At 40.7% G+C, this 25,612-nt stretch overlaps 1 protein-coding gene across 2 annotated transcripts; it reads left to right on the top strand.

The window, feature by feature from the left end:
- Positions 1-84: 84 nt before the first annotated feature.
- LOC133410787 (TBC1 domain family member 8) lies at positions 85-25,375 on the top strand. 2 transcript variants are annotated; one of them, XM_061692314.1, is made up of 20 exons: positions 85-616; positions 3,507-3,617; positions 3,769-3,887; positions 5,111-5,339; positions 6,919-7,159; positions 11,154-11,361; positions 12,160-12,357; positions 12,845-12,994; positions 13,908-14,058; positions 16,185-16,399; positions 16,681-16,798; positions 17,129-17,414; positions 17,671-17,809; positions 18,738-18,836; positions 18,909-18,977; positions 21,643-21,907; positions 23,327-23,392; positions 23,482-23,580; positions 23,657-23,784; positions 24,801-25,375. In XM_061692314.1, the coding sequence occupies exons 1-20, from the start codon at positions 490-492 to the stop codon at positions 25,140-25,142; spliced, it is 3,360 nt and encodes a 1,119-aa protein (XP_061548298.1). In that variant the 5' UTR covers positions 85-489; the 3' UTR covers positions 25,143-25,375. The 2 variants fall into 2 exon arrangements, with proteins under 2 accessions (XP_061548298.1, XP_061548297.1); XM_061692313.1 differs by having other exon boundaries at positions 23,654-23,784.
- The last annotated feature ends 237 nt before the right edge of the window (positions 25,376-25,612 follow it).

The raw sequence follows: 25,612 nt of genomic DNA, 5'->3' as shown, positions 1-25,612 counted from the left end.
GGGCGTGAGAAACTTTGCATGTGATATGTGAAGCGCCAATCAGAGGAGAGACACTGACTCTTTCCGGAAGTGAGAGCGGATGAAATGCGGAAGTGGAGAAAGTTAAAGTACGAGTGCTCCTTCGAATCCCTTTTCGAGAATCTACTCTTTTCAAGAATCACTCTGATATTACTTTTAACTGTAATTTGTAATGAACGAGGACATGAAAAAACGATTCAAATGACGCCACTAAATGAATTACACGGGACCGCTTTTTGATTAGTAAAAGAGTGGGACATCTCGCCCGAGAACCGAAGAGAAAATCTTGGATCGGTGCTTCCAGCTGTTGAGTCTCGACTTGAGCGAGCCTGTGTTCGAACTCCGCGTGGGTGGAAAAAAAAATGAAGTCAGCCGAAAAGTCGCCGCTTTAGCCCAGCGGGGTGGACTTCCCAGGCGGCGGCGGCGGAAGACTAGTCGCCCCCACCACCGGTGGTCCCACCCTGCTGAGATATGTGGCTGAACCCGGAGGAAGTGGCGCTGAAGAACGCGCTGAAGCTGTGGATCACCGAGCGGAGCAACGACTTCTTCCTGCTGCAGAGGAGGAGAGGCCGCGGGGAGCCCACCGCGAGGATCAGCGGTCGGTACAACCCGAGATACGGTGCACCTGGGTGGGCATTGGAAGGCGGGCGGGCGGTGCGTGCGTGCGTGCTTATGTGTGGGTCATCACAATACTGAAAGGTTAAATCCTGCACAAACCTCCCCAAAACAAAACAAAACAAAAAGTCGACTTTTACCGCAATGTTAACGCTTCATCAAATATACACCCATCCATCTTTCCATTTTCGGTACCGCTTATCCTAACTAGGGTCCCGGGTGTTCTGTCGTCTATCTCAGCTGATTCCGGGCGTACACCCTGAACTGGTTGCCAGCCAATCGTAGGGCACATATAGACAAACAAGCGTTTACACTCACATTCACACCGACGGGCAATTTGGAATCTTCAGTTAATCTACCACGAATGTGGGAAAAAACCGAAGAAGATGCGGGCTCCACACAGGCGAGGCCGGATTTGAACCCGAGTCTTCAGAACTGTGAGGCAGATGTGCTAACCAGTCGTCCACCGTTCCGCCCTTCATCAATTAAAGTTCCTTAAAGTTTGCAAAGCTGTCGTCTGAGTGAAATGTCAGGACTACTTTTGCCAATTATTGTCTTACTGTGGATTTCATGCCTCTTTTTGGACAATAATTAACTATTTGTACATTGCTTTTGCATGCCCACAGTATATGATTTACAAGACAGTCCAAGAAACAGCGTTAGACCACTATGTTTTCTTTCAGGGCTGATATACCGATACCAATTTTAGTCGTCAAGGATAACGAATATTTGCTTTGCATGCTTTGCTTTTCAGATTTGCAACGTTATATATATATTTTTTTTATCTTAGAGAATAGACGTCTTTGTTTTAAAAGTGTAACAAAAAGTGCTAGTCCCAGGCTCAGCAGCGTATCTTCCAAAGTTAAACGAAAACTTCAACAAATAATTAGCACCCTAAAGTTTTGTACAGTAAATAAAGTTTTCCGTAATTTCAATATAACTAAAATCACTTATCTTTGTTTTAATTTCAACAGGGAGGGAGTTCCCAGGGTCAACTGTATCTTTTATAACGCTAACTAAAAATTGAATTAAATGAATAAATAGTTCCCTGAAGTTTACCCAGTTTTAAATTGAACTCTTATCAGCCATCGGGTTTAAAAATAATAATAATAATAATTAAATAAAAATGCTGATGCCAATATATGTCAAAATGCTGAACATCGGCCCGGCTGATAATTGGTCTATCCTGAAAGAAAAGTCCTGCACTTCAGCATTCCCAAAACAAGAAGTCCAGTTTTACCTAAATTTTAACGCTATAACGCTATAATAATATCTAATATCCAAACTTGTCACGTTAGTGACGTTTGTGCTTGGAAAAAATTTAAATAGCTCTTGAATCTTCTGGGTGAGTTTGATGCCATCACGGTGACATAAAAAAAAAAATCAAATTCGAATGAAGTTGGGACGTTGTGTTAAACATAAATAAAAACAGAATACAATGATTTGCAAATCATGTTCAACCTATATTTAATTGAATACACTACAAAGACAAGATATCTAATGTTCAAACTGATAAACTTTATTGTTTCTAGCAAATAATCATGAACTAAGAATTTTATGGCTGCAACACGTTCCAAAAAAGCTGGGAGAGGTGGCAAAAAAGTGCAGCCCAGCTGTGGAATTGAAAATGGTGGCTCTTCACTCAGCCGAGCCGCCAAGTCAAGGATAGAGAAACTTGGTGTGGGCGTGGGGTTATGTAAATTAGCCATCTTGTAACATCACAATTATGGACAGGTCCTTCTGAGACTCAGCAGTTTGTTTCACTTTTACATGTTTTCTTTTTACCCTTGAAAGTTAAAATGATTAAAAACTTTGCATGAGGGCCTTTGGTTGAAAATGGTGGGTCTTCACCCAGCCTTGCTGCCAAGTCGTGGGCAGAGAAGCTCGATGCGAGGGTGGGACTATGTAAATGAGTCGAATTTTGACATCGCAATTCAGAATGGCTCGTTCACAGACACATTATGGGAGATAGGCAGCTCACAAAAGATTTACTTGGTTGTTTACTTTTCCACTTGATGGGTGGCCAGGGATGGGAAAACATTCCGGAATGTTCCCCTTCCCTTGGAGGCCTTTGTGCGCGTTGCTAGGATTGCGGCGTCACGCCTTTGAGCGGTTCAACTTTGAAGGTAAAAGGAAACGACGAGAGAGAAACGACAAAATTAGGTCTTTTTTTGTTGTTGTTGTTGTTGTTTTTTTTGTTGAATCCATGTGGGAGAAAAAAAAACTGCCTACATAAAAAGGACACTGCTGTCAAGTATAAAAGAGGAAGTTAACCACTATCAAATACAAAAAATATATATTTTTAAAAAGTAAAACCACTCACCCTATGAGGACACCACACAGACATGTAATAGAGTATGTTTTAAAGCTATAATCCACAATTTTTTTGTAAAAAGAAAAAAAAAAGTATTTTTCACCCAAGCCACTACGAGAGGAGATGGCACAATGTTGATTAAGCCATTTAGCTCTTCTAACATTGAGCTTCTATTTGTCAGTATCTTCTTTTTTTAATTTAGTGAATGCCCTATTTATTTCCCACGCTGGCCCAGTTGGTGGCGCACTGCAAATGACGGCACGGATATGACAGCATGGGAATGATGCATGTCCATCAAAACATAGTAAAATATTATAGAATCACATACAGTATGAAAGGCATAACAAGCATTGCCTAAGTCATATTGAAGCGACAGCTCTGTTCTGTTGTTGTAATGCAGGATTTGAGCACAGGGAGCGCCAAACGTTACATACTGTAGCTTTAAGTCACATTTTAACGAGCGTAGTTCTATTGTAATATTACTGCACAGTGAAAACATTTTACGTGTCGCCAGAGTGACCATGCAAGGTCAAAGGTGTTGTGGTGTTTGGGTGCGCAGGCCTCCTAGTGGGGGCGCTAGACACGGTGCTGGACTCCAACGCCAGGGTGACGCCCTTCCGAATCCTTCTCCAGATCCCAGGCTCACAGATTAGTTGGATCATCGCAAGCGGTAAGTCCACCCAAACCATATCCACTATTTGTGTGTGTGTCTGTGTGTGTGTGCGCATGCATGTGTGTGTGTGTGTGTGTTTTTTTTTTATGATTATGTTGTTGTTGATGTCCTTCCTGTCATGCGTGCCACCCCTCCCCCATCCATCCAGGTGCTGTCATGGAGGAAGTGAACAAGCACTGGGATTGGCTGGCACACAACCTGCTGCACTCGCTTTCCATCTTTGAGAACAAGGAGGATGTGGCCAGCTTCGTCAGAGGAAAAGTCAAGGTGGGACAAACAAGGAAATGTGGGTTGCGCAATACAAGTGAACGGTGCCGCTAGAAATAATTCAAAGAGTCAAAACAAAAAAGGCCACTACATGCTTGGTCACATACGGCATATGTGTGTCATACCGTCACTGTAATGTGATCATTCCTTGACGGTTAGTCACAATAACTGACACCTTCCACAACAGAAATAAACAGGACGACGAGAAATAATCTACTTAAAAAAAAAGAAAAAAAAAGAAAAAGAAGTAAATCCAACGCACGCGCAACCACATACGGGGCACATGCATGCGTGTAACGTACACTTTACATAAATAATATAAGTGCTCCTCTCACTAGTGATTCTTGAAAAATGCCATCTTGCACAATAGAAGTAAACCCAACAAGTAGGAATAATCCACAGTCACAAATCCACGGCACAGTCACTTATGCATGGGCATATACACACGCCCAATGTCCTATCATTAATGCAATCGCTCCTCTTACCAATAATTCATGATCTGCGCCTCTTTGCACAATAGAAATCAACAGAAAAGATCCTTTGAGTTGAGAAAAAAAAAAGTTGTGTACATGCAATGTGCCAAATAATTAATGTGATGGCTCCTCTTTGCCCTCCATCTTGCACAATAGAAATAAACACAATGACTAGAAATAATCCACTCAGTAAAAAGAAGTCCACATCACACAATGTGTCATATGACTAATGTGATCACTTTTCACGCCAGTTATTCATGATAACCACCACCTTGCACAGTAGAAATAAACACCAAAAATAGAAATAATCCACAGAGCAAAATAATAAAGTTCGCAGCATGTAATCTATGTATCATATCATTAATGTCATAATTCCAGATATTCACAAAAAGCACCTTCATGTACAATAAAAATGAACAGGATGAGTAGAAATAAATAAGTCCACGATATGCTCTGTCACGCTTGGGAATTTTCATGCGTACAAGGTACTAAAATTAATGGGATTGCTCCTCTCGCCATTTAGTCACAACAACCGTCAGCTTGCATGATAGAAATAAACTAAAAAAAAAAACTAGAAATAATCTACAGGAAAAAAACCAAAAAAATACATGGCACGATTGCTCAATTGCGCACGCAATATCATGTCATGAAATGGATCTCCTCGCTAGTTTTTCATAACCATCGCACAATAGAAATAAACAGGATGACGATAAATAATCCACAAAGTAATGCAGTTAGGGGTGGGTGCAGGGTCTGATCGCTGAGGAGTCCCGCGGCCGTCAGGCCGCCCAGGAGGACGAGCCTGAGAAGTTCCGCGAGGCTCTGTTGAAGTTCGAGCGCCACTTTGGGCTGCCATCGTCGGAGAAGCTGGTCACTTTCTACTCGTGCTGCACGTGGAAGGGGCGAGTGCCGCGCCAGGGCCTCCTCTACCTCAGCATCAACCACATGGCCTTCTACTCTTTCCTGCTCGGGAAGGAAGGTGATGAGGCCAACTCAATATACAGTGGAACCTCAGGTTACGAACGATCTGTTTTACAAACAATTCGGGTTACGCCCAAAATATTCTCTGAAAAATTACCTCTGCGTACTATATTCGATTTGCAAATGGTCTTGACATGGACGAGCGGAAGGATCTATGTTGGAAATAATCTTGTGCGGCATAACCATCATTGACTCAGTGTGTCACGCAGTGCAAGTAGGGTAGGCTACCGTATCTTTGTTGTTTTTTTGCTCTTTATTAGACTGACAAAAAAAATAGAAAGCGCTCGGTAGTAATAGCGTGAGTGAGACAATCTAAAAATGATCAAAATGATCACAGGAAAGGGGCAGGAAATTGGCAGACAAAGCATCCAATCCATCCATTTTCTTCTTCTTATCTGGGGACAGGTCACAGGGGCAGCAGCTTCAGCAGGGAAGCCCAGGCTTCCCTCTCCCCAGCCACTTTGTTCCTGGCCAACTGGGAGACATGGTCTCTCCAGCGTGTCCTAGATCATCCTCTGGGCCTCTTCCCGGTGGGATGTGCTTGGAACACCTCACCGGGGAGGTGTCCAGGGGGCGTCCTAACCATATGCCCGAGCCACCTCATCTGGCTCCTCTCCATGCGGAGAAGCAATGAATCCACTCTGAGCACCTTCCAGATGACCGTGATTTTCATCCTAGCAGACAAAGCAATTAATCTTTTAAATATAAATGTGATGACCCAATTTCAGATTTTAATTTTTTTTCTAAACGGAAAAGACAAATTTCACTGGATGGGGTTGTTGTGCCAAAAACAAACAATTAATTAAAAAAGAAATTAACAAAAGAGAAAAAAAACACCAGAATGAGGATTTCCACGTATTATTATGGAACAAGACTCTTCTTCAAGTTGAGTTGTAGTTCTCTATGAGCAATGAACAATTATCTTGTTTATTTAGTGTTATTTGTTTAGTAATAGTGTTCTTTCATTTATTTCTGTATTGCGCTTTATTTTTAACCACACATTGATAGAAAAGTTAAGTATAACTTTTTGGGGGGGCTAGAACGGAATAGTTGCATTTCCATTCATTTCAATGGGAAACATTACCTCTGTTTACGTTTCGGTTACAAACGGGGTCACAGAACATATTAAGCTCATAACCAGAGGTTCCACTGTATATCACATTATCAAGAGTCCTATAATATTTCTTCCATTAATGTAGCTTTTTTAAAAAAAAAAAGTAATTAAATTATAAATTATAAAAATTATTTTACATATACATAGGATTTTTTCATTTATTATTTTATTTAATCATAATTAATTATAAATAAACAATTTACATATTTTAGATACAATTTTATATTTATAATTTGTCTTCATAATTGGTTTATTAATAATGTATTTTTAAATAAGAATGTATTATCTTATTAAAGAAATACAAATATTGTACATACACATTTTAACACATACGCACATTTTTCTTAACCTCATCTACAAATGCCCTGACCCATTTGTGCGTTTTAAAAATTAAATGTGGCCCTTCAGCAAAAAGGATTTGCCCACCCCTACTCTACTGTGATCTTCTCGCCTCTTTTCACAGTCAAGTTTGTGATTCCCTGGGCGGAAGTAATTCGACTGGAGCGGGTCTCCGGCGGCTTCATGACCGAGGCCATTCGGGTGAGCACGAGGCAACGGCAGAGGGACTTCTCCATGTTCCTCAACCTGGACGAGGCTTTCGGGGTGGTGGGGCAGCTGGCCGACATCGCCCTGCGCCGGCTGCTGGACAGCGAAGGTCTGGAGCTAGACCGAGTACTGCAGCAGCCGACTCGCATCACCAAGAGGTCAGACTTTGTAGTTTAGCGTTGCTAATCTGTATATCGGCTTCAAATTTGGTAGTAATCAGACAAGTCCTCTAGGAGTAGTTTGTCTTTGAAGGATGCCTGAAAAGTACCATAAAGAGCTGATAATAGCTGCCTTAAATCAAAATAGCAGACGTCCTGTGTCTTTTCAGGAATGACTACCTGAGATTTCCTTGTGGGTCTACCTATGGTAGGGATGGGCACAAAATTTCAAGCGGCTAAATGAAACGATTTCCAATAAATCAAAGGACCCTGGAAATGGCTAAAGTGACCCTAAAAAGGCAGCTCCAAACCAAATTGGCAGACTTGCTGTGTCTTTTTGGCCATGGCTTGTTGTGACTTTTTTTGTAATTCTACTCATGAGAGACATACTTACCAAATTGCATGGTGCTAAGTGAAGCTGGCTTGGGGGGCTGAATTTTCAACGAAATAGAAGGACCCCTGGAAATGACCAAAATATGCCTACAATGGCCACTCAAACCAAAATGGCTGACTTCCTGTGTATTTTTAGGCAAGGTTTCTGGAGACTTTTTCATAGGTCTACTTATAATAGACCATTTTCATGATGCTAAGTGAAACTGGCTTTGGTGGCTGAATTTTACAAAAGAAGTAATGGGTCCCTAGAAATGACAAAAATGAGCCTAAAATGAGTGATTTTTATTAAAATGGCATTTTGGGCTTCAAGTAACTTTTTGGTTGCTTTACTCATGATAGACATACCATTTTTTTATGTTGCGAAGTGAAACTGGTTTTGGGGGCTGAATTTTCAAAAACTTTGAAGAACCCCTGGAAATGTCCAAGTGGAGCCTAAAATGGTCACGTTGAACCAAAATGGCTGACTTACTGTGTCTTATCGAGCATGGCTTCTGATACTTTTTTTGTGAGTCTATTCGTGCTACACACGTCTACCAATTTTCTATGTTGGGGGCTGAATTTTCGAAGAAATAGGACTCCTGGAAATGACCAAATAAGCCTACAATGGCCACTACAAACCAAAATGGCTGAATTCTTGTCGTTTTAGGTATGGTTTCTTGAGACTCTTTCGTAGGTCTACTCATGATTAGGATTGGGCATCGAGAATCGCGAGCCGATTGGAATTGGGACTAACGTTCCGGGTCTCCCGGAATCGTTCAAATTAAAAAATCTCGGTTCCCAGTTTTGATCCCTACACGCCCACCCCGAAGAAAAATTGGCGAAAACCAACGTAGAAGAATGCGCACGAAGACGTGCTTGTGCCCGACGGCGACGAACAAAAGTGTGTCTTAACTTTTAAAATGAATGACCAGTCGCCTCAGTGCAACACTTGGAATAAGATTATGTTGTGCAAAGGAGGCTTACATGATGTACAGCAGACGTGCCCAAAGTCCGGCCCCCGGGCCAAATCCGGCCCGTGTTCATATTTCTACTGGCCCGAAGCCTCTGTCATAAAACCAATAATATGTGGCCCGGCAGTACAAAATACACGCGCAATTTTATATTTCACCACAGGATGGCAGTTAACTTGTGGGTGAACTCTCGCGGGGGCGTTTTGCGCATGATTTGTTTTTTGCCCATTTCTAAAATGGCAACTGGAAGTAAGAAAAGCAAAGTTGATCGCGATGGCCGACGTTTCCAGGACAAATGGAAGTCTGAATATTTTTTTCACTGAGTTTAGAAACAACTGCGTCTGCCTAATTTGCCAAGAGACTGTGGCTGTGTTCAAGGAGTTCAATATAAAGAGGCACGACCAGACGGAACATGCTAATTACGACAAGCTAACTGGGAACGAACGCAGTGAAAAATTGAAGCAACTGGAAGCTGGTTTAACGGCACAGCAACACTTTTCCACAAGAGCCAGTGAGTCGAATGAAAATACAACAAAGGCAAGCTATGAGGTGGCAACGCTGATTGCCAAGCACTGCAGACCTTTTAGTGAGGGTGAATTTATTAAAGACTGTGTGATGAAAATGGTGGAGAACATTTGTCCTGAGAAAAAGCAACAGTTCGCCAATGTTTTCCTGGCTCGTAGCACTGCGGCACGAAGGATCGAAGAAGTTTCTTCTGATATTAACAGACAGTTAGACGCAAAAGGCGTGGATAGACATACCATTTTTTTTTCCGACAGCGCTCAGTTTCTGATTTTTTTTTAGAGGAGTGGACAGTGAAATGAACGTGCGTGAAGAGCTACTTGACCTCCAGAGCCTTAAGGACCAAACAAGAGGGAAATATTTATTTGCTTCTGTTTGTTCCGCCGTACATGACATAAAATTAAGGTGGAATAAAATCACGGGGATTATTACGGATGGCGCACCTGCCATGGTTGGCGAGCACAGTGGATTATCAACCCTAGTGTGTAGCAGCCGGTACCAACAACTCCCTCTTGTCAACTTTTACCAGCAGCTGGATAAAGACAGGTTTCAACAGATTCGTACATTTGCTAAGAAAATGTTGAGCTTGTTTGGCTCGACATACTTGTGTGAGAAGACATTCTCAGTCATGAACATGAATAAGAACCGCGTGAGGACAAGACTAAGTGACTCCCACCTGCGTGACATCTTGCGCATTAAAACCACCGCTTTTGAGCCAGACCTGCCCCATTTACTGCAGTCGAGATCTCAGTATCACCCTTCACATTAATGCAAACATGTTGTTTGTTGATTCTGATGAATAAAGTTTGAGTTTGAGTCAAATTTCATAAAAATACTTTATTTTGCATTTCATTCATTTTTATTTTAACCTTCAGTTATCCAGGTCAGGCAGTTATAAGATCTACTGAGCAGCAGACAGCATAGTAAGACAGTAAAATAAAAATACAAAAAAGCATTCCCCTCGTCGGTAGCATGTAAAATTAATGCTGGCCCGCATGACAAGTTTTTTACGGCAATGTGGCCCCTGAGCCAAAAAGTTTGGGGACCCCTGATGTACAGCATCTGACGCACTCCGAGCCTCAGCCCACACTGCGTGGAGCTTCGGTGAAGTCAACTCTCAGTCAATTGGGTGAGTGAAACAAAAAAATACGTCTTTTCCAACATTGAGACAGCTAACAAGGTAAATGGATGGTTGCACTTTTGCGCTGATGGTTTTTAGCGTTTATTTAGTCTTCAAACTAACGTAAGCGCCAATCAAAAACACTAACCTTGGGCCTCATCAGTGAAAATCAGGAAAGGAATCAGAGTTTTATAGCATTTGGTTCCACCCATTCACAAAAAAAAAAAAATCACAGGTGCTGTGTGAAGTTATTTTTCGTGTCAAAATGCTGAGTTCCGGTGCGTACCCTTCAAAATTAAAGGCTTCAAGCTTAAAACAGGAAGTCAAGGTAAAACTTGCACATGTAAACAATTTGACGCGATGAAACAGTCCCAAATAACTATTTTAACAATGCCATGTTTAACCTGTAGCTGAAACTTTAACTTTTAAAATTAATTAATATTAAGTCAATTGGGTTATTTCCACACACATTGCCTTTTAGTTCATAGGTTTGATATTGATACTGGTTTTAAAGAACCTCGAGTCAAATGTTCATTTTAGTCGATGCTGCGGGCTGCTAAGAAAATGGAGGTTCATAATTTGGACATCCTTTATTTAAACCATGCAAACATTTTTGACCCAGCCCCCTAAAACAATCGGAATCGAGAATCGTTTGGAACCAGAATCGAAATAAGGAATCGGAACCGGAATCGCTCAAATTCAAAATTCAAACGATGCCCAAACCTACTCATGATAGGCATGTTTACAAAATTTCATGCTGCTAAATGAGTTTCATTTCTTCTGGGACTGAATTTTATAAAAGAGTTAGAGTCCCTGCAAATAAAATGATTGATTTGAAGCAAAATGGCTCATTTCTTGTGTCTTTTGGTTGGTCTATTCATGATAGACATGTCTACCAAATTTCATGTTGCTAAGTGAAACTGGCTTCAGGGGCTGAATTTAAAAAATGTAAAAAAAAACGAAGGACCCCTGGAGACTTTTCTGGTTTTATTCATGATCTTTTGTTTAGGGTCCTGGAGGAGCAGGCATTGCGGGAGTATGTGCTGGCCCTGTTCCGCCTCCCTCGTGCCGAAAGGCTCCACGAGGTGGCGTCGTGCTCAGTGTGGACGCCGCACGCCCGCTGCCACACGGCCGGCACGCTCTACACCACTGACAACTACTTGGGCTTCTCTAGCCGAGAGGAGGGACAATGCATTCTACTTATACCTCTTTCTGAGGTGAGGATTTGGCCTCTTACCCTTGTGCTGCGTCTAGTGAGAATTGATAAAATGCTGACATGATAGCAGTTAATATGCTAACATATACAGTAGCAAGATAGCAACCTGAGAATGAAAGGTGCTAGAAGTTAGTATTCTCACATATGGCAAGTTATTAACTTGAGGCTGATAAGGATTTTACATTGTCCTGGAGTTTGGTACTATTTCTAATGAGAATTGCTAACATTCTAGCAGTTGATAGGCTATACTATAACAGGTGAGGATTTGACCTCTTGACCTGTAGTCGGATCTTATTTCAAATGAGGATTGATCAAATGCTAACATAAAGCAAGATTGCAACTTGAGTACAAATGGTTATAAGGCAGATTGGTGAGGTTGTCATATCTTTCCCTGTAGTCTGCTATTTTTTCAAATGCAAATTGACAAGATGTTTGCATGCTAGCAGTTGCAATGCCAACATATACTGTAGCAAGATAGCAAGCAAGGTCGTGCAGACCTTGTCGTGCAAAGGAGGGGGCCGAGGGGGCGGTGGCCCCAGGCATTCACAAGTGGCGGTGTCCATACCCACTGGCCCGAATTTCACATTTTGCCCTAGCTGTATGTATTGAAGTCAGGTGGGTAATACCCCCCAACCCCCACCCAAAATTGATAAAATCCGAACATGCTCGCCGTCGGTTTGCCAACAAAAAGCAAGATATTTGATGCAGACGGGTTCTTGCCTGTAGTCTGGTTGTGTTTCTGCTGACAATTGTAGTACTATTCCAAAAAAGACTTATTCAAACGCTAACATGCTACCAGGTGGTGTCTGTGGAGAAGGCAGAGAGCACATGCGCTCTTCCCAACCCAGTGATCGTGAGCGTGCGCTCCAAGAAGGCCTTCCAGCTCATCGAGCTACAGGAGCGTGACGACCTAGTGGAGAGTCTGGAGTGCAGGCTGCGCTCATTGCACCTCAAGCAGTCGGCCTTTCGCGGCAGCCAACACGCCAAGAGGACTGCGGTACCGTATGCTTGTTCATCAATTATTTGATCAAAAAAACTGAAAATAGCTAAATATATTTGTAAAATTATTGATTTTACTAATTTGAAAAAATATGTATTTAAAATAAATCAATGAACCAATTATTAAATGAGATGCATTAATAAAAAATAAATATAACATAAATAAGGACATATACTGTAATGTATGTTAAAGTTTAATAATAAATACATTTCATTACAGTGGACTCCCATGTAGTAGCGGTTTGGCATTCGCAAATTCACCTATTTCTGGGGGGGAACTGTTCCCAATTTTTTTGAAAACCCTAAAAACCATACTTTTTTTCTGTTAGTTTTTTGGCAGATTTTCGATATTACAGAACTTTTGGTCAGTTGTCAGTTGAAATAGTCGGTGCGCCAGATTAAAGAAACTTTGCCCACCCATGATTCATGCTAGTATGTGAGGAACATGAGCGCTCATGTTGTTGATGTTCCTTTTTCCCCATTAGTGCTGCCCCAGTCCCTACTACACGTTCTACTATGACACGGCATGCTCGGATGAAGAGGAGATGGAGGAGCAGGTGCTTCGTAAAACTGTCAATACTGAAGCTCTCATGACGGCCTTCCATTACAACACACCAGGAAGTAACAACAACAAGGTGAGCTAAAGTAGCCATATTGATACACGCGAGTGCCAAACATCTGTATTTGCACACATATACAATGTCCAAGTGCTTTATTTTGATAGCTGATTGTGCAATATTACTGATCACGCAATCACTAAAAGTATGTGAACCCTTTGGAATTTCTTAAATTTCTACATAATTTGGTCAAAATGTGGTCTCGTCTTAAATATATATTAAATAAATCACATGAATAAACAAACAGAGGCTGCTTAAACTAATATGACACAAACAAAATTACATTTTATTGAGATTAACAAAAAAAAAAATAACTGGTTGACCCTTCTTTTTGGGTTTTCCCAGATTGTTTGAAGGCAAAGTAATCTTACTATATGTAAACTTTGAAAAAAAAATAAAATAAAAGTCTAAAAAATCCTCTAATTATTCTGGCATTTAGCAAATAGAAATAATTGTAGTTATCCTAATTGACCTAAAACAGGATACATTTAGTCTGATTTAATGCCAGACTGAGGGAAAAAAAATACATAAACTTGTGCTTTCAACTGTCTATAGTTGTTCTTCTTCCAATACATCAATTTATCACGCAATCGCTATATTGTGATCGAGTTGTGATATAGAAAAATATCGCAATACCATATTGTGAGTTACAGTATTGTTATAGGCTGTAGTTATTGTGATATATCACGGATGGGTTTTCTTGTGATATATACAGTTGATTAGCACCCAATTGCTGTATCATGATACTATTGCCATTGCAAAATTTCTTCTCGTGAGTTACTCTGCAATTCCCATCGCTAACTGATATGCAGATATCGCGACGTATCGCACATGGTTTTCTTATGATTATCGTACAAACGCTGTATCGTGATACTATTGGTTACGATGGTGAAATATTTTTAGATCATTTCCATATTGTGGATTTGTTCAGAATATGGAGGCAGTGAAAGAGAAGATGTGGGAGGATCACTTCACTGAGTTCGGCCGCGGCGTACACATGTTTCGCACTGACAAGGTCCAGCGTATGGTTGCCATGGGGATACCCGAGTCACGGCGGGGTGAGCTGTGGATGACGCTCTCTGGTGAGAAGGACAAACCATCCAGCTTCTATATAAAATGGCTGAGAATCACTGCATGAGATGCTAACATGCTAACAGTTGCTGTGCTAAGGAATAGCAAGATAGCAACCTTGGAAGCAAAAGTGCTCAGGCAGTTTGGTGAGGATTTCAGATAATGCCCTGTTGTTGCTTAGTGTTTCTAATGAGAATTGATAAATCCTTACATGCAAACATTTGGTAGGCCAACATATAGCAAGATTGTAAACTGGGATCGCCGTTGCTGTCGCCATAGGCTGTTTCGTACTCCTTGAACACTAGCAGCTAGATCCATTACATACATCCACCATCCACACACAGATGTAATTGTGAATATTACTCCGCGTCGGACTAATATGGGAGTGCAGTGGCCTGAGATTTCGACTTCCGCATCAGGCGATGTTTGCGCCAATCCAGTTTAAGCGCTAGTGACGTTTAAATCTAGTTCACCAATCAAATGACACAAGAAAGTCACATGACCTCACACAACGTCTTCTATTGGGCTTCCCGGACATAGGTATTAACACTAGATAAGCCAGCCTGGCTGATCGATGTGCCTTCGTGGCAACCATGTTGGGAAGGTCGTCGTTACCATGAAGCCTACGGCGCGCTACTCTTGTTTACATTTAGACGATCAAAAACAACAGCTTTCATGTATTGTAGTATTTGTCTGGCACTGTCTGCCCAAACATGGATATTTCAACTCACTTATCTTTGGAAAACACCGTGCAGTAAATTGCAGATGTTTTGACACACACACACACAGCAACATCAGAATTTTCACATTCACATTTTATTTTGTAATTATTTATTTTTTATTGATGTTCATGCTGAGGTTAAAAACAATCAGAAGTTACTCACTATTTACTCAGTACTTGAGTAATTATTTCACCGTGTACTTTTTACTCTTACTTGAGTAAGTTTTTGGAGGACTACTTTTTACTTGAGTCACATTATTGTCAAGTAACAGTACTCTTACTTGAGTGCAATGTTTGGCTACTCTACCTACCTCTGGAGTAGACATCCTCTATTGCTACTCTTTCGTTTAAGCAACATTTTTTCTCATCAGATCAGCCAGTGTTGTATTTGTTGCACTGGTCTTTTGTATTTCCGCATTGAGGTGCTGCGGTTCGTGGCCCTGGTTGTGGTCCCAGCGGAACCGCGAAGCCCACGTAGCATTGGCGACAAGAGCTGATCCGCTACTACATCTTGTATTAATTAGGAAACGCGCCTACAATTATCTAATTATCTTTACGGATGGTAATGTTAAATCTATTAAGCAACGGCGCGATGTTAGGGATTATGTCACAACACAGAATGAACTAACTTCAAATTCAGAAATGGCCAATAAAAACAGAAAAATATTGTACTTAATATTTTCCTGGAGGATGCATTTGGGATTAGCCTTTGAAGTTGGTAATAGTGAAAAATTAAGTTAAACAGACAATGATTTTAGTCAATTATTTTCCAGAATGAGAGTGCTTAAAGAGGGGGATGCTATTCATGTGGCACAGCTTGAAGTAGGCATCAGGTGCGGGTGGAGATGGGCCTGGCTCAAGTTGGAGGCCAAAACAAAAAAGCACAGAAATGAGGCAAATTTAATTTTAAATTTGTACATCAACATGTGCTTGAGCGGTGTAAATAAGTTTTTCTGAGTGAAGATTTTTGTTTTTTTGGCCTTATTGTACTCTTCAGAGTCTTCCAGATTGCTTAATTCATGTCAAAATAAAAAATAAAAACCCAGATCCACCCAGACCTCCCTACAATGTTTTTTTTGTCACCTTTTTCATGCCTTTGGTGTTTGCATGTCTGTATTTCAAATGAGAATTGCTCCAATGTTAATATGGTAACAGTTGGTATGCTAATATATAGTAACCGGGGCTCAGGCAGAATGGTGAGGATTTCACGTCTTACCTTGGAGTTGGGTAGTATTTATAATGAGAATGGACAGAATGCTAACAGTAGATATGATAACATATGCTAACACTTTAAAACTAACAAACACAGCAAGATAGCAAACAGTACAAAAGGTGGTCAGGAAGATTACCATGTAGTTACAGACAATTTCTAATGCTAAAATGCTAAATGCGAACAATTTTTTTTTTCCCCCGCAGATGCATCCTCCGATCTGGACTCCCACCCGGGCTACTATGCCAGCCTGGTGCAGACGTCCATGGGTCAGAGCAACCTGACTACCGACGAAATCGAGCGGGACCTCCACCGCTCCCTACCGGACCATCCTGCATTCCAGAACCCCACCGGCATTGCTGCGCTCCGCCGCGTACTCACCGCCTACGCCCACCGCAACCCTAAAATTGGATACTGTCAGGTATGACTGGCAAGATTGGTGAGGATTTTACGCCCTATTTTAGTCAGGCAGTCTTGGAGAATTGGTTGAATGCCAATATGCGAACAATTGGCATGCTAACATATGCTAACATTTGGTATACTAACACATAGCAAGATTGCAAAGTGCAAGTACAAAATGTGCTTAGGCAGATTTGTGAGTATTTTACATCTTACCCTGCAGTCGTGTACCATTTTCGATAAGAATTGCTTAAATGCTAATGTATTCAGTTGCTACGCTAAAACATAGCTTTCTGATGCTAGTCGATGAACATCCTGGCGTCGGTGCTGCTGCTGTATGCCAAAGAAGAAGAAGCTTTCTGGCTGCTGGTGGCCGTCTGCGAACGGATGCTTCCCGACTATTTCAACCGCCGGGTGATCGGTAAGCGCAGAGTTATTGGTTAGTGTTAGCATTTGCTTCAGCTGTAGCGTTAGGGAAGTGCTCAGGCAGAATGGCGAGGATTTCGCATCTCCGTTCTGCAGTCACATATTATTTCTAATGAGAATTGATCATATGTTCAAATGTTAACAGTGACTAGGCTAACACATTGCAAGACACTAACCTACAAAAGGTGGTGAGGAAGATTGGTGAGGATTTCCCATCTTGCCCTGTAGCTGTGTTCGATTTCTAATGAGAATTAAATGCTAACATGCTAGCATTAGCATCGAAATGACTGCATTTTTGCATTTCTTTGGCTTTTCTACCACGCAGGTGCCCAGGTGGACCAGTCTGTGTTCGAGCAGTTGATCGGCGAGTGTCTGCCCGATCTGGCTGATCATTTTCCAGACCTTTCCACTCTGTCATCGGTGTCTCTCTCCTGGTTCCTGACCATCTTCGTTAGTGTGCTGCCCTTCCATAGTGCCGTACGGGTGGTGGACTGGTTCTTCTTCCACGGCATCAAAGCAATCTTCCAACTGGCTCTGGCCGTGCTGCAGGCCAACGCCGGCAGCCTTTGCGCCCGAGTGGACGACGGACAGGCGCTTATGGTCCTCGCCAGGTACTTCCAGGGATTGATACTTTCATTTTTTGTGGTTAAAACCACAGCGATGACGATTGTCTGGAAATTTGCCGGCTTCACAGGTATCACAGGCGTATTAGAGGTGGGAATGGGGGAAAGCTGCGACAGTGGTCTAGTTTTCTGCGCAGGTGTACTTCACAACCAAAACGACAGCAACAGACTGCTTGTATTTGTGTTATTGTTGTTATCTTAGCATTAAATGTGTACATTGACACCACTTACTGGCCTGTTGCAGCTTTCTGGAGCATGTTGGAAGCGACCAGTCGTCTCCCGCCGAATTCTTTCAGCTTCTTGCAGATGGCAGCAACAAGATGGCAGATACTCCTGCTGTGGGCCAAACTAACATAACACAGCTCATCAGTGACGCCAATGAAGTGAGTCACTAGCGGCAAGCAGCTAACTAGTGACCTAGCTAGAAGAAAAAGAAGACTATATTGATCCCACAGTGGGGAAATTCACTAACTGGCTTACAGAGAAAGTGTTGTAGTCACAAATCAAGCTAGATGTTATATAAAAAGACATTACACATTATGTATGCTCGCCACTTGTTTTTGTTTGCTAACATGCCTGCTAGTTTACATTCATGCTAACAATGCTAATCGTTTTTAACAACGCTGACAGATTCGTAAGGTGTTTTTATGCCTCCGTTATACAGGGTTCCGAAAATGTTTCTTAAAATTATCATGGTACCTACCATCTGTGCTAAAAATGCTGAAGGTTGGCTAAACCGTATGCCTTGCCTACTTAAACAGATTATTAAAATGTCTTTTATTTATTTGTTGCATTGGGTTTTGAAAAGAAATGTCATAATGCTAGTTAGCATGTTATCTAGCAATGCTAACAGTCAGCTGAGTAGGAAGCCATTTAGCCTAAAACAGATCCTTATTTTTTGTATTTATTGTTATTTTTTTGTAAACCGCCTTAAAACTATTCTTTAAATTATCTTGCTGGCTAGCATCAGTGCTAAAAATGCTAACAGTCGGCTTACCAGGAAGCCTAGCCCATTTAAAACGTACAGAAAAAGTAATTTATATTTATTATATACAAGTGGCCTTGTGTAAATGTATTCTTAAAGTTATTATGAGAGCTACCTGCTGTGCTAACAATGATAAGCTAAAGGAGAAGACAAACCCACTCAAATCTATGTTTATATATTTTTTAAACTTTGTTAGCTTCCAAAATGGAGTGTTAGATAAACTGGTAATTAACATATAAGCCACTATTGCTGTCTCTGTGAAAATAAAAGACATGAATGTTTTTTTTTTTCAAAATAAAAGTCTTTAAATGTGTTTTCCTGGTCAGCGGTTCGGAGACCTAACGGTGAGGAAAATTGAGAGGCTTCGCTGTCGACACCGAATTCAAGTTCTGCAGGCGCACGAGGACACCACCAAAGAAAACGCTGTGAGAAAAGATGTGTGAAAATGATATTTTTAAGAAAAATGCTAATGCAAATCTTGGTGTGTGTTTTGGAAGTTAAGAGTGGTGGCGCCGGACGTTTCCATCTCTGCGGAGAACCTGGCAGACATTTACGACCTCTTTAAGGTAACTTCTTCTTTGACACTTTCCAGATGATCATAATTATTTTTGAAAATTGACACCCAAAATAGAAAAAAATACTGCTTTTTAAATTGAGAAAATTGAGCTTCATCATTTACAAAATACGACTTGTAACATTACAATTTTCTTCTTGATTAAAAAAAATATTTTCTTTTGCCAGAAATGTACTATTTTCTTTTTTTATTTTATTTTTTTTACAAAAAAATATTTTTCTTGGAATCTGACTTGTTCTAAAATAAATCTGATTCTCGTGTACCTTTATTTATATAATGAATAAATACAATACAAATGTTTTTATTTATGTAATATTGTGATTCTTTGTCAAAAACTAAAAAAAAAAAAATAACTACAGTGGAACCTCTGTTTACTAACAATCCGGTTTACACACTATTTTCTTGGCAAGGCTGTGGAGGGCCCAGAATGTTGTGCTTTTTGCTGCGCCACATAAACATCATCGGTTCCGCACTTCAGGTATCTTTGTTTTTTGCCAAAAATGCATGCCACAATCCACAATGCAATGCAAAAGCGATGCTGCAATGTGGGAAGTGGTGGCCATTTAGTTCTAGGAGTAACCACAGTGAATGTAAACATGGACATGAACATCAGGGGTCAAACCAGCTCACGAGCAGGCCGGACTCTAGACGAAGTTGAAAGTTGTCACTTTTAATTCTAAATATTATTTAAGCTAAGTATTGTAAGTCCTTCAGTGAGTCAGTCCTGACGATTTCTGACCGGGCACTTCGGTATGAATAATTAACCCACAATAGATTGCACGCTTAACACGTCAGTGAAACTCTATTCTTGATGTGTTAATAAAAAAGTAACAATGATCAAATACAGTTTTTACTAAAGAAAATAACAAAAATAGTGTGGCGACAGTGAAGCCACTAGTGATGGAAACGGCAGTTCTTTTGAGTGTACTGAATCATGCGAATAGGTTCATTAAAAAGATTCGTTCACCGAATCGGTCAATTATTTTTCACAAACTCATTAAAAAATCATTCAAGGGCTTCCTCATTCAATTAATGATCCATCCCTGAGGTTCACGTTCACTCAACACGTTCACCGAAGGACTATGGGTTGTTGTCATGTATTGTAAACTGGGAAAGGCGGGGAGATTTAAAAAAAAACAAAAACAACAAAAAAAAAAACCTTGGGGTAAATTATCACCTACCTATCTCCCAGCAAGCTCTCGAACACCCGGCTTCGGTTGTGAGGTGTGAACATGCGTGCAGCGAGCTCAGCTAGCGACCATCCTTCCGCGTCCCCTGACGTCCAGCTCGGCTCTCGCCAGCCGGTGTGACTTTTCTGCATTACACCACGGTGGACAGCATCGCTGACCAGCCCCCGCCAGCCGGGCTTTCTGCTCACTCACCTTACTGTTATTATCAACTGATTAGTGGAAAGCGTCTTTGAGTGTCTTGAGAAGCTCTATATCAGTTTAATGTATTATTATTATTATTAAATAAAATGCTTTAATAATCACATTAGAGACACGGAGGGAATATGTATGTTTACATATATACATTTATTATTCATTTACATTTATCTTAAATATGTTTATATGGAAAGGTTAACACTTCGTATAAAGAAACTAAAATACATAAAAATAAGATGCTGTACTGCTGACAGTGTGAAAAAAGGAGGGCGAAAAAGGCAAAGATACTCCCGGCGCACAAACACAGACAAGCACTATGCACCACCTAAGCAGAAACACTATGGTTCTGGGGACAAAATGGCGGACGAGGCACAGGCGTCGTAAAGTCGAAACGTCGTAGGTCGAGTACGTCGTAACTCGAGGACTTCCTGTATCCGAGTAGCTAGTGTTATTAGCCCCACGATGGTGTTTATGCCTACTGCAAATCGGCTTGCTAAGGCTAGCATCAATGTTGGATGCTCGGGCCCCAGGAATACACATTACAGTGGATGGGTTTTAAGCTTGATGTTACAAGTGATGGAGTCACGTATGACTAACTTGCGGGAGCCAGTAGACTGAGTAGCAATGGGACTAGCTAAATGAGTGTATCTGTTATGTATCTGAACAGGCTAGCCGTGGTTAGCTAGCCGCTTGGGGCTAATGCTAACAAGGCTAGTAGGTCGACTACAACTTACACTATCAGGTGTGCTGGCCACATTAACAGTTACCAAACGACGCCGCTCTAGTTCGCAGACACATCCCTCGAGCAGGGAAAGCACGGGTCCATATTCCATTGTTTGGTCGGAGTTTTGGAGGCGACGTCTGTGGCATAGATGAAAAGCCTCGGTGTCTGGCAGTGGTGCGACTAAAGCTAGTAGCCTCAAAAACGGGGCTACTCTGGTCTCAAAATTTCAAAAATAAAAAGTGGAAAAGTGTTAAGAGTTTGTCTCTTAGACACACACAGCGTCGTGTGACTGGAGGAGTGTCTGGAGCGGCGTCTGACGTCGCTTCCTCAAGCGAGAGCAATCGAAAGCAAAGACAAAGACAAAATACTTTTTTATTGCAAAAAATATGACTTCATCTTGAAAAATAATTTTTCTCAAAAAATAAAAAACAATTATTGAAAAATTACGTCTTTTCATCTCGAGAAAATAAAATTTCATTGTTGCAATATTACAAGCTTTAATTTGTATTGGTCTTGCCTGTCAGTAATCATAATGCATTCCCATGCAGACAGAACATTTTATTAGTCTGTACTGGGGTGACATGAGCGCGGTGGCTGCAGCTGAGGCAGCGTCATGGCGGCGTGGCGCCTCCTTCCTGGAGCGCCAGTACCGACTGGACCTGGCGCAGTTCAAAAGCCTGTACGGACTGCTGGCCCCATGGGCGGCGGGCGGCTCCCAGCGGAACACTGACACCTTGGCCCAGCGTACCTTCACCCTGTTGGACTCGGAGGGACACCATCTGCTCTCCTTCAGGGACTTTGCCCTCTGGCTAGGTGGGTCAAGTGTGACTGCAGACTTTTTTATTTATTGAAAACAATCTGTTTCAAGAAGCTGGTTGGATTCCAAGTTGTTCTCATTTCAGGAATTCATTAAATCATTGCGAAAAGCCTTCAATGCATGCAGAAAAAATGAAAAATTAGACTTTTAGAAAAGTAAACTGACTCTGGCCATCCTAGGAGCTAAGTTGTCTGGGGCTTCATGCCCCTGGCAAACAGGTCCTAGGTGAGGGACCAGACAAAGCACGGCTATAAAGAACCCTATGATGTTTAAAAATACTGGAAGACGTTTTACCTTGCCCGGACGCGGGTCACCGGCCTGCACCCGTGGGGCCCAGTCGGGCACAGCCCGAAAGAGTAACGTGGGCCCCCCTTCCCATGGGCTCACCACTTGTGGGAGAGGCCCATAGTGGTCGGGTGCAGTGTGAGCTGGGCGGTGGCCGAAGGCAGGGACCTTGCCGGTCCGACCGTAATATCTCGTGTATAATGTGCATCACCCACCCCCCCCCCAAAAAAAATGTCAAAAGTCAATAATAGTGCACATTATGCATAGGTATAGGGGCAAATGGAAAAATGCCACCGCCTAGTCGTTATGAAAAAGCTGTACACTATCATACCAAAATGCCACTGCCACCTAGTGGTTATAAAAAAAGATGTAGCCTACACTTTCATTCCAATATGATAGGGGTACGTATGACTGCATATATGTACAGTTGTGCTCATAAGTTTATGTACCCTGGCAGAATTTGTGAAATATTATTATTATTATTTTTTTTTTAAATATGACTGATGACTGAACAACAAGCATCATTAATTTCTTTATGGTTATGCTTTGCTTAATGATCATGCTTTTCTGAAATGCTTGACCGTTTAATTTGAATCCCATTAAAATAAAATTTAATGTGTTTCACCTTGTCCTTCATGTTTTTTTTTTAAAGAATTGTACCCATCTTTCAATTTCTGCCCGGGTAATCAAACATATAAGCACAACTGTGAGTTTTCTAATTTAATAAATAAAAGTAGGGCTGTGAATTTCAAAATAAGAGCAAGTACATTAAGGAAAGTATTGTGTGTTCAAATAAACTGCTTAACTTCAAAATAATTCTTTGAAAAAAAACTAACAAAATACAGATTATACTTCGTTTTGATCATGTGGGTACAAGCAAAATCATGCATGTTAAAAATCCATTATACATAGGTAGAAGGGTTTTCCAGAATTTTTAGGTCAACTTTTGCGGTGAGTCTTATACATGGGTGCGCATTATACACGAGATATTACGGTAATGTATGTATTTTTTTTTCTCCTTTAAAAAAATCTGACTTGAGTCTTTTAACAGACTTTGTGTCATTTTCTGATGGGGAAAAAAACTTGAATTCGGGTGAAAGAAAACCTGATTTTCCTTTTTGTTGTATCAGACACTTTGTACTGCGGTGATCTGAGCGACAAGGTGAAGCTGCTGTACCGTCTTCACTTGCCCCCCGGTGAGTCTTCCTCGCTTGTGCGCCGCTTGTCCCAAGCAGCGCTGAAATTCAACAGTGTCTTTGCGATGATGTTGATTTTGCTTTCGCAGCTCTGACGGACAGCGAGGAGCGCTCATCGTCATCCTCGTCTGGGATGCAAATTCCGCCGGTGTCGTCGAGCAGACCTCTCTATATGGGCGGGGCCTCAGGTGGGATGTAGATAGAGAGCTTGGCTTGATTTTCCACTTTCTTACCCACTTGTTGTGGTTCTTGCCGCTCAAGAAGACGGACGGGCCGACGGGAAACGGGAGGCGAAGGACTACCAGGAGCAGCTGAAGCAGATGCTGCAGGATTTGGGGGTGGGCAAAGACAAGGAGAAGAACATCCACCAGCACCTCCCCCTCATGAAGCAGGTATTATAAACTCTATCTCATATTATTGTTTCAGTATACTGTATGCATATAAACAAATTATGAAAGTATAGCATCTAAAACAATATTATTAAATATTTGCCAATTAAATCTCTAATTATTAAAACAATATTTGATATAATCCTGTCCATATATTTTGATGTTTAAAACAAATTGACGACTATTATTAAAAAGTAAACTTTTATCATTTATATGAATTCATTACTTTTTATTTATTCTATACATTTTATTACAATTAAATGTGAATTTAAATGTCAGAGTATTACAAAATATCTCATTTAATTGTTTAATGCAACTCTTTGTATTAATTTTAACTATTATAATACTTTTATATGTAAATATATCAGTATTAAATACATAATTGAATCTTTTAATCATGCCATAACTATTATATTTTTTACTTTATTAAAATTTCCATTTTTGTTAGTTTTTTAAATATTTTTTATTTAATGTTATTTTAAATGTTAGATAAGTGTTCATTTTTAAATTAGATTTTAAATTAAATTACTATAATGGATTTTATTTAGTTATATTAAGTTAATATATATTTTTATTATATATTTTTTATTTTATTATATTTTTTACACATTTTGATTTAAATAAAGTTTCATTAAATCCTAATAGACTCATTGAATTTATTAAGTATTCAAGTAAATAATTGCTTCTGTCTTTTTATATACTGTACATTGTTAAAATGTTTAGTTTGTAATTTGAAGTTGGCATAAATTGTTGATATTTTAGTAATTATTTTATAAAATAATGGTCATATGTCATATTTTTACAAGAAAACGTTATGAGGTAAAAGAGGATTTTTTTTTTCAAGAAAATAATTAATTGTATTATCACAAAAACTCAAACAAAAACATGTTTTTTTTTGTGAAAATCAGTTGCAATGTTTCAAGAATTAAGTCTGATTTTCTTCTTTTTCCATGATAAAAAGTCTCAATATTTCAAGTGTAACTGTAAACTTGAATTTCGTGTCAATCATGTGTTGTCAGCGCGAGTTCATCCAGCTGTGTAAGACGCTGTGCTGCTTGTTCCACGGCGACCCCGACGAGAACGAGCTCTTCCAGGCCATCGCCAAGGTCACCAGCCTGGTCCTGCAGATCGGCGAGGCCACTACCAGGCCGGCGGGACCGGACCGGGACCGGTTGGGACTACCCGAGAGTGAGTGGACCGTAAGCCTGGCGCAGATTCTGGCGTCTGTGCTGACTGAGCAAATGCTGGTCAACTTCCTGGAGAAAGCGTGCGACCTGACGGGCCGCATTGCCGCCGCCAAGGAGAAGCAGTACCAGCAGAGGGCGCCGCTGCTCGCCCTGCAGCACGCCCACCGCCGCTAGCGCAACCCGTTGTACCGTCCGTCCGAGTAGACTTACCGCTCACGCCTTCTAATTTCACTGTGAGTTAATTACAATGATTTTCTACACAAATATTTTCTAACTTGAGTGTTTCATTTCTTGGCATGCGTGCACCTTCACACATTTGTTTCCACTACCTGGAGCCAAACAAAACCTTATCATGAAAGCAAAACACTGGATTTGTCTTTTTCAAATAAAATTTATGCTGCAGACAACGAGAAGTCGCTCTTTTTTTTCTTGTTATATTACATTTTATTGAGGAAAAAAAACTACTCAGAGAAAAGTACAAAAACATTTGAAGAAAAAAAAATATATATATCTTGCTTATATAAAGTAATACACTTGAATGTATACATTTTGTAGCAATATTTAGATGTTTATTTTGGGGGGGGGGTTCTTTTTTTTAAAAAAACAAAAAACCTTCAAATTATGAAAAAAATTTTTTTGTTTAC

Source organism: Phycodurus eques, chromosome 12, assembly GCF_024500275.1.
Source record: "Phycodurus eques isolate BA_2022a chromosome 12, UOR_Pequ_1.1, whole genome shotgun sequence".
NCBI classification, from domain to species: Eukaryota; Metazoa; Chordata; class Actinopteri; order Syngnathiformes; family Syngnathidae; genus Phycodurus; species Phycodurus eques.
Note: the sequence above shows the minus strand (reverse complement) of the source record. Positions and strands in the feature narration are given on the sequence as shown.

Bases quoted from the DNA above. Each gene is read 5' to 3' on its own strand.
- LOC133410787 (XM_061692313.1), top strand. From the start codon at position 490: ATGTGGCTGAACCCGGAGGAAGTGGCGCTGAAGAACGCGCTGAAGCTG. The intron at 3,888-5,110 runs GTGGGACAAACA...GGGTGGGTGCAG, and splicing joins TCGTCAGAGGAAAAGTCAAG to GGTCTGATCGCTGAGGAGTC. The intron at 21,908-23,326 runs GTGGGTCAAGTG...TTGTTGTATCAG, and splicing joins GGACTTTGCCCTCTGGCTAG to ACACTTTGTACTGCGGTGAT.